Raw genomic sequence first — 17,275 nt, forward strand, 5'->3', positions numbered from 1 at the left:
CTATTAACAACTGGTCTTAGACGTACCTAAATCGTGTATTGGACGACGAAGAGACGAAGATCCAGTGCCGTAGGGATCCATCGACGAAAACAGCGACGAGCCAGGCGCTACACGAATAAGAAGTACAAATTAATAAATAAAGTTTAACATGATACGGTATTGTAAGTGACACGAGGTTGGAGTACGATTTACCTGCCGAGTACAAATGTGCCGGTCGCGGCACGTACGTGGGCCGAACTGCAGAACCCGAAGGTGTCGTCATCGTTTCAGGTGGCGGTGGCGGTGGACCTGACTGTGCCGCGGGTGCAGACCGTCGTGACGATGGACCGGTCACAGGAACCGGCCCCGAACTGCGAGGTGGGAGGAAGGTGTCGTCGTCACGACAGGTCACGGCTCGTCGGAATCACTTGCACATATCGACGATCTTCTGCAGTGTGCTCTGGTGCTGGGCGGGCGTCATGTCATGGTACTGGCCCATACTCGACAAAGCCTCGGACTCAATCGCTCGTATGACATCGTACTGTACCGAGAAAGTAGTAACATCATATGCAACCAGTTTTTTTACTGCAAATTCAATCAGAGAAACGTACCGCTATGGCGAAGTTCTGATCTCGAACTATGGGGTACGTCTCCGACACCCTTGCGGCCTCGATCGGAGCCTCTGGTGGAACGTGCACGACACGTGTGCGCGTCCTCGGCAGGTACCACCGTAGGTAGTCCGCGAACGCCTCGTCGCTGTGCGGCCGATCCTCGAAAACGACGTCGTCGAGGGCCGCGGCCCAAGAGTCGACGTAAGGACGGACCTTGTCGGCCCACCGCGAGCCTGGTGGCTGACCCTGCCGTGTCCACCTATAATAGAAAGCTTGAGCGATTCAATGCTAAATGGTAGGTTAAAAAATTATTAATTATTAACAAAACTATTTATTCGGTACCTGTGGACGTGGGCATCCACTGAGTGCACAATCGGGACCGGGGTCTGCTGGTAGAGACCGAACTGCCTCATAACCCGGTGAACGTGGTACTCCTCGACGTGGATGTCGTAAAGGATCGGCTTCCTCGTCATCCAGTACTCGTGATCTCGCAGGCATAAGGACGAAAGACCGCTCGGTGCCCGGGCGTAAATGTCGGCTGTAGTGTAAGGAGTCCACCTCACGTCCGTGTCCACAAGAGCGTCAAACTGACCAATGAAGTCGTGGTACGACTTCCTCGTCTGCACGCCGACCCAAGAAGGCTGCACAATGAAAAAAAAGTTAACCGCTAAATCGTACATTTGTGCACGCATGTAACAATAAGTAAAAGAAACTATGTAACGTACCCTCCTGAGGCACCACAACGACCCATCGTAGGTCTGTCGACGTCGTCGTGGTCTGCGGACAGCTGGACGTACGGCTCGAAGTCCATCTCTGGCCTACCAACGGGAAAGCGCTCGTAAGACCAGAGCTGTAACAGTAGAGGACACCCAACAAAAATGGGCTCCTCTGCTGAGACCTTCGTCACGCCCGTGCAAAGACCCCTGTAACTCGCAGCCAAAATAGCAGAACCCCAGCTGAACTGTGGCATCTCGTGAAGTGGAGCGTCAGCTATTGACCTCGCCAAAGGAATGAGCTGTTTGGGGCACGAGTCACCCTGCGAGCTGCAGAACATGACCCAGCCGAACAGCCACAGTAAGTAGGCCTCGAAGTGCCTGGCAACCGTAAAGTCGTCTGCGTCTGCCCTCATGTAGTCCGCCTTCAAAATGGTACGAGTCGTCAATGCAAATACATATCAATATAAGTATGGAAAGAATCAACATTTATGTACTCACACTGAACTATAGAAGCCACCTCTTTGTCGGTCCGTGTGCGTGGTTCGCAGGCAAGGGCCGGTACGGCAACGCTAGCTCGTTGCGCTGAACCCCGGCGAACCGAGCCAAAAGGTCGTCGCGCCACGAGAGTCCCACGTCCTCTGCACCCACAGCTCGTCCAGCACACGGCAAGCCTAGAAGCATCGCCACGTCCTGAAGAGTAGGGGTCATCTCACCAACCGGGAGGTGAAACGTGTGCGTCTCCGGACGCCAACGGTCGAGAAGTGCCGCGAGGAGGGACATGTCGAACTGGAACCGTGGAGCCCTGTCCCTAGGTCGACGTGCAGGGTCGGCCATATCTCCCTCCACAAGTCGCGCAATCGGGAGAAGACCTGAAGCGCGTAACCTGCATCGCGAAAATGAAAATCAAGTTAGAACAAACGGTTAAGGAAACAACTAAAATATGTGACAAATGTAATCCGTACCAAGGAACCCAGCGACGGTGTATCGGCATCGTCGACATGGGCACACGAGCCCGAAACGTCCCTAAGCTGATGCCACGGACCGCAGACATGTACGACCGGTGGCGCTTGTCGACGAGAGCATCTAGCAACTCAGGGGTAGCTCCTTCCTCGTGCGCCATACCTGTATAATGAGATTTATTACAAATAATTTCAGAACATAAATAACAATATTAAGCATAATAACATTAACGTAAAAAAATACTAAATAAAATTTTAGAAGCATCAGGACGGAGAACACACTCCTGTAGTCCACCAGCTTCAAAACAGGCAGCAATGACATGTGTGCACAGCAGGTGCAGCAGCTTTGGCTTATGACATGAGCAAATACAAGCATCAGGACGGAGAACACACTCCTGCACATGCTTCTCACGCCGGCCCCCCATTCGGCCTTTGTCCCTACACATCACCTCGTGCCGACGTTCCATAGAGCCAACTGGAGTCACCCGATGTAAACGGGCCTTTTTGAAAGCTTCCTCCATATGCTCCGTAACCTTGTATCCGTAAACTTTGCGATTATCGACCATATCTTTCTGTGCCACAGCGTAACGGTCCCTGAAGTACTCGCAAGTGCGATACAAGAAGAACTCCACGATCCCAACAAGTGGCAATGATCTTACACCACGCAGCACCCAATTGTATACCTCCGCTAGGTTCGTAGTCATTAAACCGTACCTAGCACTGCCTTAATCAAACAGTAAAGCCCATTTCTCTTTTGGTTCGTGCTCAATCCACTCAGAGAATGTCTTAATTGCCTTTCTCCTTTTGCGCCTGACATTCGGACCGTCCAAGCCCACATCTTCAAGCGAGACCTGGTCGTCCTCCTCTGTATTGACAGATCTCTTCGCTAGCTCCGCCGTTTGCTTTTTTGTTAGCTCATCCAATTTTTTCCATAGGAAGTTGAATTTCCTTTCCTGATTCTGGCTGCATAACCGCTTGAATAGCTTCATAAGGATTTTGTTCTTGAACTGGGTATGAAAGTTTGCCCCCATATGCCTCATGCACCACCTACTCTTTAGGTCCGGCCAAAGTGCAGTCCTACTACGCTCAGTAGAACCATTCTGTATGTCATCGATTGCTTGTAATATACCCTTGTGCCGATCATGAATCAAACACACGTTCTCTACATCTTTAACAATCATCTGCTTCACCCTCTGCAAAAATCAATACCAAGTATCCCCTGATTCTTTCTCCACAAAGGCAATTGCCAAAGGCAACAATTGTTTGTTACCATCAGCTGCAACAGCTGTGAGGATTGTGCCTTTATACCTTCCTGTCAAAAATGTCCCATCTATACAAATGACTGGCCGGCAGTGCGGAAATGCCTCAATGCAAGCGCCCAAGGCCAAGAACGACCGTTGGAGTACCTGCTTTCCAGGCTTCTGGGCACATGGATACGTTTTCAAGTCGTAGTAGCTACCAGGATTTCTAAGACATATAGTGTGCAGCAATGCCGGTATATTGTGATACGAAGCTTCATACGTCCCCCACCTCATCTGCAGCGCTTTCTGTTTCGCTCTGTAAGCTTTGTTGTAGCTAATTTTATATTTAAACTCCTCCTCAACAGCACAAATGATTGACTTAGGTTCATAACTAGGATTGTCCACGATCAAAGGGTACATGTAGTTAGCTATGAAACCTGCACTGAGGTTGCGGTGCTGTGGTTCTAATTGCTCAAGCAGGCATGTGTGCTCCACAATTTTTTTAACCTCCCAGAAATCCTGCCACTTGCCCATAGAAGCATACACCCTGAAAGGACATTCGCTTCTCACACAACGCACGTCATATGTTCTCGGACTGCTCTTGAGAACTTTGAACTGTCTTTGCAAAGAGAGAGTCGACCAACGTTTTATAGCTTCCTTCATGTTGTCACTGTTAGCATACACCGAACCGATGCATACCTCATTTTGCCTGTACTCCCAAGACACCGCTTCATCTTCATTTACACTTAATTTTGAAAATTCATAACCGGACCAATTGTGTGGGACATGATAATCTTCGTCGTCATCATCATCATCATCCGAGGAGTCATCATTCATTGCATTGTGCTGTTCTTCACCCTCCCTCTGAAACTCTTCAACTATCTCTGGAATGTTTTCCCCTTCATCAGCCTGACCAGTTGCTTGACGAGGTTCGTGTGCAGCATGTCTATCATCTTCTAAAATCTCAAGTTCACCATCTTCTTCATGAGATTCATGCATCGTCTCAGTTTCTTCGGAAACTATATCTCCCTGGCCTTCATGATCCCCGCCCGCTTCAGTTCTAAAACTAATCTTCTCGAATGCTTGAACAAACAATACAAGCGGTAAGCCTCGGCTACTACTTATATTGACATAGTTCCTCCATTTTTGCGTCCCTTCAAGCGGCAATAGCTCCCAAAATACTGGTTCCCTTCGACTAACCACTGCCATGACAGAGATCTCATGTTCATCTCGACTAAGGCCGAAAGCTTTAAATAGCCAATTGGATATTGAAATCCAAGTCCTCTCTCTAGCTCGGGGTATTTTTTTGTGATCGAGCTAAACTCTGACAAATCTTACCCCTTCAGGACCATATCTAACTTCTCCAGACTCATAGAACACTTGAAAATACAAATCATCTGACATGCCTGTCAATATTTACGACAATAATTACTCTTCCTTAGAATTTAATCAACGCTAAAAAATAATTCTGCTATTTTTACATATATCTTAATTATTTCTTTACAATTTTTATTACTGACAATAATTTCTATTTTTCTGTAATATAATATTAATTAATATTATTTTTTATGCGACAAATATGTCTGTTTGAACTCATTAATATTTTCAATTATATTCGTATGTAAACTAATATTTTCAATTACATGTTCTACGATTTTATATCGTAATAATTTATTTTCGAATCACTAATATTTCTACATATAAAAAAATAATTTCTACACATCAAACTATACTCAAATAATTACATATTGATCCATATTAACACAATCTTATAATGATGGTGGACGACAAGTCGTATATATGGTTCAAGTGCTTCCGTCGTACGTACCTTCTTGTGGAACAGATAAAGAGTCTGCTCTGCTGACAGTTGCTTCAGCTCCGACACTTGGCACGGCTGCTCCGTGCACAAACTTGCAACCTCAACCTGCTGCGTGGCCACAACGATTCTGCTGCCGTTCTTCCCTGTCAGGGAAGTAGGTTTTGATGCAGCGCCACTCGTCAATCGTCGAGAGGCCGTCGATCACAACTAGGTACCTGTTGCCACTGACACGAGCACTGAACTCGCGAACCAGATCGCTCTGCCCCCATCTTCTCCATCCTCAGCAGAACTGCCTCCCCATGCTATGGAGGAGCCCCTTGGGATCGAAAGGGCGCGCCGTCGTCAACCTCACCCAAGCATGGCTGCATGGCATCCGAACTTGGCCTTCACATTGGGGTCATCCACGAACTTGCAGATTTCGGACATCTTCCCAAGTTCGCCACTCGTTCCCCACACCGCGATCACTCGAAGCTCCAGCTCTCCACTGATGACTACTGGAGGAGGTCCGCCTTTGCTTTCTCGTCACGATCCATGCCGAACACAGCCGCCGCTGCGGCGGCGGAGGCGATGCCACCCGGCTCAGCAGCAGCGAAGGAGCCGGCTGGCTTGGAGCCCCCGGCGGCGCCGCCGTCCTTGATCAGGCGGTAGCGCTTGTTCCGGCTGCTCACGTCCTGCACATTGGCCTTGAGCTCCTTCACCTAGACGGCGACGCGGCGGCGGTCGCAGAGATTCGGGGCGCGGGGGACGACGACGCGCCCGAGGCAGGAGGGAGTCCGCCGCTCCCGCTCCGCCTGGATCGCGAGGTCCACGAGGCTGTCCTCGACGCTGTAGGCCATGTCGCGGACCTGCTTCACCCAGGTGGCGAGCACCTTGTCGTCGTCCCGCCGCTGGTGGCCGCCGGCGCCGTCGCCGGCCGCCGCCGCCATCAGGAACAGTGTTTAAAATCGCCGGCTATGGCACTTAGCGCTTGTCTTTTCTAGCAGCTATGAGCAGCTAAAGCGGGAGATCGCTTCCGCTATGACATTTAGCGGTTTAGGAAAATCATGGCAAAATCAATGGATTTACCCAACAAGATTGGCAAATTCCACCAAATAGTTCATTCTTGTTAGTATTTCAAGTTTTGAACAATATCAATTGGCTAACTGGAGATCGGTTTATATTTAAAACAGAGGACAAATCACGCAAGTACAGAACATATTTACCTAGGAGCCGGCAGACGGAACTCCTACCCTCTAGGCTCCAAGACCAATCGTTGCCATGGCTGTTGTCTGAGATGGAGAGCTTGGTGGTCTTCCTTGCCTCGTTGCATGCTCAGTCCTCGGTCAAAGCAGCCGCTGCATCTGCTGATTGTGGCCGCTGCCGCCATGGCTTGGGAAGGGCAATCCAACAGCTGCCTCTGCCACCGCCGCCGGTTGTCACTCGCACCAGATGCTGCCGCCTGCCGGTTGCACTCGGACCAGCCACAGCCATCGCACGCTCGCACCAGCCGCCGCGTTTGTGCCTCGAGGAATCGGAGGTCAAAGGGATATGGATAGGGTTAGCAGCCGGCAGTCCTCTGCTCTTTTGGGCTAAAGGCCGATGCACGATATGGGCTTTAGGCCCACTCTGCAGCAATATCGGTCGCTAAATGGAAGCTTAATTAGCGGTTTTAGCCAGCTATCTCCGGCTAATAGCGGTCAGCATCAGGTAGCGCTAAAAGTTGCATATCCTAGCGTCGGCAGTCTTCGGCAGCAATCTCCGGCTATAGCGGCAGCTATAGCCGGAGATTTAGAACCTTGATCAGGAATGACCGCATCATCTCCATCTCGTCGGCGACGAAGCCCACGTCGCGCTCGACGCCGAGCTGCAGCGCCACCTCCTCCGCGGCGGCGGACCTGGCGTAGCCCAGAGCGCCGTCCAGCACGGCCTTGCCGAGGCTCACCACCGTCGCCTCCATGCTTCGCCGGCCGGCTAGCAAGCAGTGTACGTAGCAGGTCTCCGGCCGATCGTGAGAATGGAAGTAGGAAACTGCTGTGATCTTAGTTAGGGCCGGCCGGGTTCTCTATATGAGCTCTTTTATGGTGTGGTAGTATGTAGTATAGAAAAGATCCCACCATTCATTAAAAAAGATAAGATTGTCATTAGTAACTTAATATAAATTGAGGATGCCGCCACCCCTCATGCATCTCCCGAGCTCGTCTCCTCCCTTCTTGGCCGCCGCCCGGCGCCCGTCCTTTGCATCTCGCAGGTGCTGTGTGCCTCCTCCCTTCCAGGACGTCGGCCCTCATCATGCGTTCTCCATTTGTGGCGCCCCTGACCGGTGGCGGCCTCCTTCTCGTGCCCGTCTGCGTTGGGCGTCCTCGCCAGCGCCGGCCTGAAGATCGGGTTCTCGCCCTTGGACATGCACATCCGGTGCCAACGCGGGTGTCGCCTTTCCTTGCTTTGTGCGTCACAAGATGCTGAATTTAGTTGTGATCAGTGTTTTTCCTTTTGATTTCACCCTAACAATAAATTAGATTGATATGCTTGGAATCTGAAGTTGTGATTCGGTACCCTTAATTTGTTTACTATGGTGCTGATTTAGGCGAGTACCTCTGTTTTGGTTCACTAAGGGCCCATTTGGATCCTTTGGGTACCCTGACATGGTGCTGATCTAGGCGAGTACCCTGCCTTGTTGATCATCACTCTAAGAACATTGTTTGATTTTTCTGCATTCCTGTTTCCTGTAGATATATACACATTGCTAATGTCGACTGTGAACATGTGCATTTCGGTGTTGTGTACTGAAATATTTCTGAAAGAGTGTTTATAATTGCTCATTGTATGAAGGGGTTTTGCACGACATTTGAGCTCTGATCATGAATCCCTTGCATCCCCATGTTCATTTGGTTCTAGACTGATGACTAGTTGACTACAAGTTTAGCATGGGGATGCATGTGGTTACTTAACTACTGAAGTACTATTTTGCAGAGGTTTTGATACTCTAATCTCAATTGCAGGGTCTTCATTAACTGACTGGTGGCATGGCTACTCGTTTTTTTTTCTGTTTGAAATGCCAGATTTATAATTCAGTGACTCATTTGATTGTCAGAGATTTTTTTTAATAATGTTTGCAGATATCTTTGAGAAGTTACTGAAATAGAGGCTGAATGTGAATCTACTGACTTAACTTACTTTGTAGAGGCGAAATGTGAATCTAGTGACTGACCTTACTTTTTCTATGTCTCTGTTGTAAATGTCATGCCGTGTGTGTATCATGTCAATGGATTTTTTTTTCCAGAATTTATGATTGATGACTCGATTGATTCTTGCCACCATATGTTCCTGTGTCTTGATTAAGTAGAAATGCAAATGAATGACTCTTCTCCAGGCATTAATTTGAGATTTGTTAGTATCCATGAAGATTACTGTGGGTCTATTTATACTTATAATTTTCGTACTTTCTGACACACCATAGCTTTATGTGAATGTCATGAAGTGCATTACGTCTGTATGACTGAAGTGTAGTTGACCATGCAAGGTGCAATTGGATAAATTAGTGCCTCTTCTGAGGCTCTATGCAAAAGGAACACTGAAGTCTGAAGATCATGCCCAAGCCCAGTTATTGTTGGATTATGCGTTACTGATATAACTGGACTTTGTTCTTTTCCTCAGTTCAGTCGTATCTCCTTCACTATGTACATGATGCAGATATAATTGAACTTTGTTCTATTCTCTCAGTGGTACTTATCACGATAACATTCTCTGCATTTTCATTTCTCGCTTGCCCTTTCTGAACTCGTGAGGATATGCCTTTTGTCATTTCCATTTTTGAACTGAACTGAAGAGGTCGACTTGCACTCTCTGTTCTGGAACGGCAGGAAAGTAGGGAAATGACTTCTTGGCCAATCTTGCCTATGTATCACTTGTTGTGCCAATGATTGATTCTGTCACCAAAGCCATTGCATATCGATCGATATTTCTTTGACTAAGCGTTCGAATGCCAGTTACATTTCTTAACATGTCTTTCATATGGACGGCAAAAATGCCTGTCACAGACTCACACAAATTGATTGTGGAGGCATCACTCTGGAGGATCTCTCGTCAGTCGGTAACACTACGGGAGACGCCACCTTTGCCGTGTGCCAGGGGCACACGGTAAAGCCCCAAAAGCCCACGGCAAACTCTTTGCCGTGTGCCGCACACGGCAAAGCGCACACGGCAACCAGTCATCGGCAAAGACTGTCTTTGCCGTGTGCTATATATCGGGCACACGGCAAAGGGTTTGCCGTGTGCCACTCTCGACCCACGGCAAAATAAAGTAGCCAGCCAGGAACGATGACGTGGCCAAATATTTGCCGTGTGCCCTGCAGACGTGGCACACGGCAAAGTTCAAATCTTTGCCGTGTGCCATGGTTTTTGCACACGGCAAAGATTGGCACCTTTGCCGTGTGCCATGGTTTTTGCACACGGCAAAGGTGCCAGAACCAATTTTTTTTGTTTGATTATTACGATATGGTACCCCAGAAAATCATATATATTATAATGATTATTCCATGTATCCGAATAAGCATCACAGGCATTTGATACACACATACAAATAAAGTCTTGATTCGTTCATCGACAACCACAAGTACTAGTCGAGTTCATACAAGTTCATACAAATCAAGTTCAAACAAATCCATAAAAGTGGTACAAAGCAAGTCCATACAACATAACTCACGGGGCCGACGGCGGTGGCGGCGGTGGCGGGTGCTGCAGCCACATCGGCGGGGACGGCCATGTAGGCGTCTGCGACCAACCTGGCTGCTGCTGCATCCAAGCCACCCATTGAGGCGGTGGCCACACAAACTGCTGAGGCTGCTGACTCTGCTGCACCGGAGGCGAGAAGTCAGGATTCACTGGCCCATCATTGGATGGCGCCGACTGATTCTGCACATAACCAAATATATATTGAGTTACATAAAAATGAAACTACAAGCATTAGCCTAAGATCTAAGTCATTGTAGATGTATCATAAGATATTATTTTTAAGTAAATCTAGATTAATGCCGTGTGTCCCTTTCGTGGCACACGGCAAATATGCTCTTTGCCGTGTGCCCGAGATAGTGCATAGGGCAAAGATTCTGGCACAAGGAAACTACGAGTTTCCGGTAGTGTAACTATTCGGTGTATCGACGCTTCAGCACGCTGGCTAGCTACCAACAGATTCTCGTACGATTACATGCCAGGATGTTCGGCTTTTGAGTTAATGACAACAGAACTAAGCACGTTGTAGTTGCTAGTCTAAATAAGGACTCATAAATGTCATTTACTGGTTCTGCTACAATTTCTTCAGATGTATAGGCAAATCATGGCTACATTATATGACTAGAAATCTTGAGAAAACAAGGCAGAAACTTAATCTTGCCATTTAGGTCATTATGCTTATGCCTGAAGCAAGGCGCTACTATCATTAGATTCCACAGACCAGGTTGCAATAGTATTGCCGTTGCTGATTCTAGATCAATTCGAGCAGCTGACTGATCATAGGTGCACGTGCACCTATTTATCAGTTATCTCTATTGTACAAAGGAGGTTCTCACTTCTTATGATGCGAACACTGTATAGTACTATGAAATGTGAACTTCCATACTGCACGTTAGATGCTGATGGGGTGACCAAGATGATCGCTGCAGTTGGTGGATGAAATCATGAAACTACATATTGCTCCAGCTTCCCTGTCCACTCCTGCCGTGGTTTCAGGGTGATCGCTCTCTCCACCGCGGCCGCATCAACGCAAAGCATCTGCTTGTACTCCTCATCACCAAAGTCCACCATAGTCTTTGATTTATTTTCCCACGGATTCCGCACAACTGACAGGATTACATACAGGATTACAATGAGAAATCCGTCATGCTGTTAACAATTAATTTTCTGGTAGGTAACTAAGGGCAACATGTCTTACCAATGTCAGGAAGTCCTTCCTTTCTTATGACAAATGAGTGTTTCTTCTCATAGCCAAGAACTGCTACTGCATTTGGGGAGCAAACATAGACTCGATTGACCTGTATAGCAATTGAACAAAAGACTAGAAATATTGAGCACCTAAGATAGAAAAAAAACCCAGTACAAACGACAACTATAGGCTAGAATCTTCTACAGTTATGCTTTAAGTATCAACAAAGGCTAGCACATAGTTATATTAGCAAGCCAAGGGTCCAAACTTGGTGGAGGAGCCCACAGTGCGCAGGAGCGCCAGAAACAAAGCCACGGCAGATGAACATACCTTGAAGAAGACTGCGAGAATGGCGGCACAAAAGAACCTCGAATCTACAGGTTCGTCTTTTACTAGCTTTTCAGATAATCGCATTTCTTCGAACCTTAATAATATAGGCATCAACCTAGGTTCTACTGCCTCGGCTATTAAATCCTCTACTATTGCTATCAAAAATCTAGAAATTGATAGATTAGCGCTTCAGGCTAGCAAAAAATTAGATAAATCAAAATCTAAATTTAGTCATGCCGAGAGTGATGAGGAGAAGGAAGATAGACTAGAAGCAGTTCTCAGCCATGTGAGTGGTAATCTAATTGAGAACATGCAAGATACGGAGGTGGATCACATTATCGATCTATCTCCTGTCTGTAGAAAGAAAAAGTCTACTACTGCCAAAAAACCCAAAAACGGCAGACTCCCGAAAAAGCCAAAAACTCCTTCAAAAATTAAACTAAAATGAAAGGAGTATTCTGGAATAGCAGAGGTCTTGGAGACTTGGCTAAACATAGATTTTTGGCGGACTTAGTAAAAGAGGAGCAAATAAATTTTATTGCTCTCTCTGAAACCGGGAGGGATATGTTTCCTGATCATTTATTAAAAAAGTTGTGCGCTGGCCGGGAATTCATCTGGCACAGTATGGCACCTCACGGTAGATCAGGAGGCATCCTCCTTGGGGTGGATTTGGAGGTTTTTGATATTGGAGCCATCGCAGAGGGAGATTTCTATGTGAAATTTACCCTGCGATCCAAACACAATGACTTCAAATTTGTGTTGTATACGGTGTACGGCCCAGCACAATAGCTAAACAAACAAGCCTTTTTGGCAGAAATGGTTAACACGTGCTCGAAAGAATCGCTCCCTTATCTAATTGGGGGGGGATTTCAATATTATGAGAGGGTCGGAGGATAAAAGCTCCGACGAGTTTGATTTCAAGTGGCCTAACTTGTTTAACGCTGTTATTGAATCTCTTGATCTCAAAGAGATTGTCATGTCTGGTCGCCAATTCACATGGGCGGGTTCGGGTGACGATCCGACCTTTGAGAAGCTTGATAGAGTCCTCGTTAGTACTGAGTGGGAAATCAGATATCCCCTCTCAACGGTAGAACCAAGAGATAGAAATATTTCGGATCATACTCCTCTTATCCTGAATACGAGGGCATCCACCCACCACACCGATCAACGTCCCTTTAAATTTGAGAGGGGTTGGTTGATTAGGGACGGGTTCTACGACATGGTTGCCAATATATGGCAATCTGAGAACTCAGGGTGTTCGCCTCTCGAGCGGTGGCAGAATAAAATACGAAGACTCAGACAACATCTCAGAGGATGGGCCAAACACACCGCTGGAACTTATAGAAAAGAGAAGAAAAGACTTCTCGCTATTCTTGAGAAAATGGATAAGAAAGCGGAGGCGATTCCCCTCTCCGCTCAAGAGTTGGATCTGAAACAATACCTAAAAGAGAGTCTAGTGTCTCTCTTAAGAGAAGAAGAGATAAAATGGTACGAAAGGGCAAAGGTCAAAACGCTACTAGAAGGAGACAATAATACTAGGTTCTTCCATCTAGTAGCTAATGGTAAACACAGAAAACAACATATCTTCAAACTTGAGAATGATCAAGGAAGGGTTATCGGTGTTGACCAACTTAAGAGTCATATCACCCATTATTATAAGAATCTCTTTGGACAGCCGGATGAATCGGAAATTTCTCTACGGGAGGAACAAATCGGGGATATTCCCCAAGTCTCCCTAGAGGAAAATCAGGCACTCACTAGTCTATTCGATGAGGCCGAAGTGCGAAATGCGGTGTTTCAGATGGAGCATAATAAGGCTCCGGGACCTGACGGTTTCCCCGTAGAATTTTATCAGGTTTTCTGGAATGTGATCAAGGATGACCTGATGGCTCTCTTTTCGGACTTCCACCGGGAGGATCTAAACCTCTTCAGTCTAAATTTTGGGATCATCACCCTTATCCCGAAAGTGGCTGACGCTACTAGGATTCAACAATATAGACCCATTTGTGTCCTTAATGTCAGCTTTAAAATATTCACTAAAGTTGCCACAAACAGGTTGAACAATGTAGCTAAGACGGTGGTTAGCCCCACACAAACAGCTTTTATGCCTGGCAGGAATATAATGGAAGGAGTGGTCATCCTACACGAAACTATCCATGAACTACATACCAAAAATCGAGATGGGATCATTCTTAAGATCGATTTCGAAAAGGCGTATGATAAGGTCAAATGGCCATTCCTGCAGCAAACCCTACGCATGAAAGGGTTCTCCTCCAAGTGGTGTAGGTGGATTGAAAGTATGGTGACAGGAGGAAGTGTGGGAATCAAGATTAACGATGATGTCAGCCCATACTTCCAAACTAAGAGGGGACTCCGTCAAGGGGACCCTATGTCACCTATCTTATTTAACATCGTGGCTGATATGCTGACTCTCCTGATTAAGAGAGCAAAAGCCGATGATCAAATAAGAGGTGTCATTCCTCATCTTGTAGAGGATGGTTTATCAATACTACAATATGCAGATGACACTATCATTTTTATTGACCATGACCTAGAACAAGCAAAAAATCTCAAACTTTTGCTATGTGCTTTCGAGCAATTATCAGGTCTCAAGATCAACTTCCACAAGAGCGAAATATTCTGTTTTGGTGCCGCCAAAGAGATGAAAGATACCTACACTAATCTCTTTGGCTGTAATGCTGGTGAATATCCCTTCAGTTATCTAGGGATCCCTATGCACCACAGGCAACTCCTAAATTCTGAATGGAGAAAAATAGAGGAACGCTTCGAGAAAAAGCTCTCTTGTTGGAAAGCGAAATATCTATCCTATGGAGGGCGGCTAGTTCTCTTAAACTCAGTACTTAGTAGCCTACCCATGTTCATGATGTCCTTCTTCGAAATACCCAAAGGGGTTCTCAAAAACCTGGACAAATTTAGATCAAGGTTTTTCTGGCAAGGATCATCGGATAAACATAAATACCGACTTGTCAAGTGGGACATCTTGTGTCGTCCTAAGGACCAAGGAGGACTTGGAATCGTAAATCTGCAATTGCAGAATAAGTGTTTATTGGCTAAGTGGCTTGTAAACCTGCTGAATACCGATGGCATGTGGCAGAAGCTGCTAACTAATAAATATCTACATTCCAAGTCACTAACCCAGGTAAAGGCAAGATCCTATGACTCTCATTTTTGGAGAGGCCTCATGAAGATTAAAGATGAGGTGTTCGGCCTTGGCTCTTTTGTGGTAAAGGATGGGTCCAAGACCAGATTCTGGGAAGATACATGGATAGGAGACAGACCTTTCAAAGTTAAATATCCATCAATCTACAATATAGTGAGGGATTCACACGCAACAGTGGCTAAAGTTATGGCCACGTCGCCTCTCCAGGTATCCTTCAGGAGAGCGCTGGTGGATAATAAACTACTTGAATGGCAAAACCTTGTAGCGCAAATCGCCCATGTCAACTTGGTGGACGAGCCTGATAATTTCAACTGGAATATGACCACATCCAGGTCATATACAGTTCGCTCTCTCTATCTATATCTGATAGATAGAAACCCACCATTTCGACATAAGAGTATTTGGAAACTAAAGATTCCTCTCAAAATTAAAATCTTCCTTTGGTATCTGCAAAAGGGAGTGGTTTTAACAAAAGATAATCTCGCTAAAAAGAACTGGACGGGTAGCCAAAATGTTGTGGCTGTAATATTAATGAGTCTATAGATCATCTTTTCTTAGATTGCCCGTACGCGAGAATGGTTTGGAGGATAATTTCTTACGCTACAGGTTTGACTCCACCTAATTCGATTAGGCATATGTTTGGCTCATGGCTTTCTAATCAATCTAAAAAGATTAGAAATTTGATTTGGGTGGGAGTGGCTGCTGTTTGCTGGGCAATCTGGCGATGCCGGAATGATATAATTTTTCACAAAGTCAAATACCATTCGATTTTGCAGGTTATTTTCAGGGGGACGTACTGGTTACGTTTCTGGGCGCAGCTGCAGCGTGAGGAGCAAGCCAAGACAACACTTTCCTTGATGAGCACAAACATAGAGACTATCGCTTTGGAGTTCATCAAGGGAGGATGGAACACTTTTTATCATTTGCTGTAATTTTATCTTTGAGAACGGCTTCGCTCTCATCTATTTTTCCCAATGTTGCGAATCCTGTAATAATTGGCTGTGTACGCCCTTGGGCGTAGAGGCCGGATGTTTTTCATCCATTATCTAAAAAATAGCACATAGTTATATGTATGACTATAGCAAGGAAACTGCAGCAATTTACTTGCAAGACTTAAGTTTCCACTAGTTTGAGCAGACTTAGAAAGTTTTATTGCATCAATACATCCTTTAAAGTACTGGGGGAAAACTTCACCTCTGACTCAAATGTTATAGTGTCTCCTTATTTTGTAAACCGTTCTTTGTGGCTAAGATTGTCGAGATATTCAAGGGTCTCCAGACCTTCTATCCTCACCTCACCGTAATTAACAAGACATAGCAAGTCACGCATGGAACGTCAATGAAGGGAGTAGTTAGGTATAAAAAATCGATTGCTGGGCAAATAATGCGGTAATGCCTAACCTGATGTCAGAAACGGAAAGATATGAGTGATAAGCAAATGAGAAACTGAATGGCTTGCCATTGATATTCCTAATGTGTGAGACTAATGACAAGTCCCCGTCTTTCGAAAGAGAGACCCTCATACAAAATCCAAAACTGCAACCAAATTATAGTCAGACATGAGGACTTGAGGAGATTTGCATGAAAGAGCACAGATAAAAATTACCAGGAGAACTCAATTTTGCATGTTGTGATTCAACATGAGAATGCATCTGGATCCCATCCCACCGCTGCTTTGGAGGAAGTACTGTAGGGCGAGCGACGGGCAGGGGCCGATCGGCCACCGCGGATGCCTCCCGAGCGACGGGCGGGGGCCGGGCAGCGAGCGACAAGCAAGGGCCGATCCGCTGCCGCGGATGCCTCCAGGAGCGGGGAGCGTCGGTCGTTTGGGAGATGGCCCGTCCTCCTGCCAGGGGAAGCGCGTCGGGCGCGGCACGCGCCGCCTCACCGGCGGCGAGCAACGGAATCGCCTTTTGGGCATCCTGAAACCCTAGGCGAGCGACGAGACAGGATAATGGATGATGATCGTAATGGATCGGGGAATAAATGAAAAATAAAAGAATGATAAGAGAAAGATAAAATAAGATATCACAAATATTTTTTTCCCGTAATACCCTTATGCTACCTATACTACCTAGCTATACTAGCACATACTACTAATCAACGTTAAGTAGTATAGAATAAATCTAGACAGTACGATATTTACATACGAGTCATTTTTCGATAATAGTATATGGTAGTATTGTGCACCATAAAAGAGGCCTCTCTATATATGATGGAGAGATTAGAGATAGAGTGTTGCGGCACTCAGAATCAAGGGATCGACGGCATTCCATTCCTGGCCTCCTTGCATTGGGATCGGGCAGCTTTGCTTTGGGGTGTTCGCTCTTTGCCTTGCCTAGGCTTTGTTCATGGAACCAGCAGACGGCATTCCATGCTGGACCATGTCAGGAACAAATTAAAGCCGAAGTAGTGTTCTTGTGCTTTCCCCTGAAAAACACTATTCCTACCTTAGCCTTCAAGAAATTCAGGAACCTGCATTGCGCTTAACACAAGAGAGTGAAGCCAGCCAGCCAGCCAGCCGGAGAAGACGGAGATTTGGGC

General features: G+C 46.3%; 1 protein-coding gene and 1 pseudogene across 1 annotated transcript; both read right to left on the reverse strand.

The window, feature by feature from the left end:
• Positions 1-403: 403 nt before the first annotated feature.
• On the reverse strand, positions 404-1,172 carry LOC120684723. Its single transcript, XM_039966613.1, has 3 exons — positions 933-1,172; positions 591-849; positions 404-520 (listed from the first exon to the last, which is right to left on the reverse strand). Exons 1-3 carry the CDS (start codon positions 1,061-1,063, stop codon positions 404-406), a joined length of 507 nt encoding a protein of 168 aa, XP_039822547.1. The 5' UTR covers positions 1,064-1,172.
• A 9,490-nt stretch (positions 1,173-10,662) lies between these two features.
• Positions 10,663-16,317, reverse strand: LOC120685685 (annotated as a pseudogene).
• Between the last annotated feature and the right edge of the window lie 958 nt (positions 16,318-17,275).

The sequence above is a fragment of the Panicum virgatum genome, chromosome 8N, assembly GCF_016808335.1.
Source record: "Panicum virgatum strain AP13 chromosome 8N, P.virgatum_v5, whole genome shotgun sequence".
Classification (NCBI taxonomy): domain Eukaryota; kingdom Viridiplantae; phylum Streptophyta; class Magnoliopsida; order Poales; family Poaceae; genus Panicum; species Panicum virgatum.